Consider the following 1,637-nt stretch of genomic DNA (forward strand, 5'->3'; position numbering starts at 1 on the left):
ACTTGTTGGCACTCAACCTTAGTAGTGGTACTTTTTAGCATAGTCTGGCATCCAGGTTTCTCATTTCACATATTTACTGAGATTTGCTAGTGGTGGCCATTCCAGAATGAAAAATTAACCTCCAGAAAGATTTGATTTTGAGGTGGATTTACGCGTTCTCAGGGTTCTCTGATCAGTTACCAATGACCGTTAGTCTAGACATCCTCCGTAGAGTTCCAGCTGGAGGATCACTGTCTCAGTGTGTTACATACATAAATGAATAGTATTGCACATATGCTATGCGCTGTAATAATTTATAAATAAAGCTAAGATGGAGCATGGTCCAAAGCAATTAGACGCGAAGTATATGAAAGTCAAAATGTATAAACTAAGTGAAAACTATGCACGCAGCCTGGATTAATCATTTAAAGGGGCATTTTTCAAGTGAATTAAATCTCTGGGAGAGAGTTGGTGGTATTGTTGGGGAGCACGTGACGGGTGACATGTGGTAAAGAAACGCACTGGCGTGCGGCTCTCAGAGCTGCCCTGTTTGGGGAGTCAGACTACAGCCTGATGGGAACTCTCGCTCCTTCCCTCCAGCTTTAACAGACGACTGCACCCCGCTCCTGGCCATCACGGACGCCACGTGTGTGATTCACTTCAGCTTCCCTTCCTCACCAAAAGTTTTTGGGGGACGACTGTACTGCATGTCTGATCATTTTCACTGTCTAACTGAACAGGTTGGATTCATATTGTTTATTATTATTTAATACTCCATGGCAGTTTTCTGTGCAATGACAGATTCAGAGTGCACGGAGTGTCATGCTGTAGACCCATATGGATGACCCACCTCCTGTACTCTCCCTGACTTTAAGGGCTCGACTGCAGACCAGGGAGAGAAAAGAAGCAAGTCTGTTTTGCTGCTGACAGAGAAAAATGCGTGCCATGCCATTGGTGTCTTGCGTTACTTGGAGCGATCAGATGCCAAAATCCCGTCAGAGCTTTATGAGTTCACCGCGGGGGTTCTGGAGGCCAAAGAAAATCAAAAAGCCACACAACCTCTTTGTCAGTACCTTAAGGCTTTTGGTTTCTGCAAGTAAGTTAATCCTCTTTTTTTTTTGTTTTCTTTTTATAACTTGGCCTATATAGTCAAATGCACAGATGATATGTTTATAGCTTGTGAATCGTCAACTATCTATACACCCATTAAATCACCACCCAGCTCTCTAGGGGAACACCCTGAAGAACCTCTCACCGTAGCTTATGCCCACCCACCCCTCTAAACTTACCTGATGTCTGTCAACATGGGTTCCTTTTGTTTGGTGTTTGAACACAATCACATCCCTGGAATTGTACAGTCCGTTCTCTTTCGTGTCCGACTCCTTTCTCTCACCCTAGTATTGGTGATACTCATCTGTGTTATTGCTTGGACCAATAGTTCATGATGTATTCATCCTCTTGTGCTGGGCTCTTGGGTTGCTTCCAGTGTCTCTGAACACTCTGTGGTGTCTCTCCTTGGAAATAACTGCAACCGTTAGCAGTGGGAGCGCTGGGTCCTGGTGTTGCTTTATGTTAGCCTTTTCTAAAGCTGTTGACCACGTTACAATGCTGTCAGGAGTGAGAGACTGCAAGCTGTTCCATATCTTCACTAAAATGTT

At 44.3% G+C, this 1,637-nt stretch overlaps 1 protein-coding gene across 1 annotated transcript in view; it reads left to right on the plus strand.

Annotated features, from left to right (window-relative positions):
• TDRD12 (tudor domain containing 12) overlaps positions 1-1,637 on the plus strand; it is a 113,204-nt gene that overhangs the window by 75,124 nt on the left and 36,443 nt on the right. Inside the window, exon 17 of the mRNA XM_006867386.1 lies at positions 855-1,075. Coding sequence (XP_006867448.1) covers positions 855-1,075 — 221 coding nt within the window. The remainder of the gene's footprint in view (positions 1-854; positions 1,076-1,637) is intronic.

This window comes from Chrysochloris asiatica, unplaced genomic scaffold, assembly GCF_000296735.1.
Source record: "Chrysochloris asiatica unplaced genomic scaffold, ChrAsi1.0 scaffold00104, whole genome shotgun sequence".
In the NCBI taxonomy this organism is placed as follows: domain Eukaryota; kingdom Metazoa; phylum Chordata; class Mammalia; order Afrosoricida; family Chrysochloridae; genus Chrysochloris; species Chrysochloris asiatica.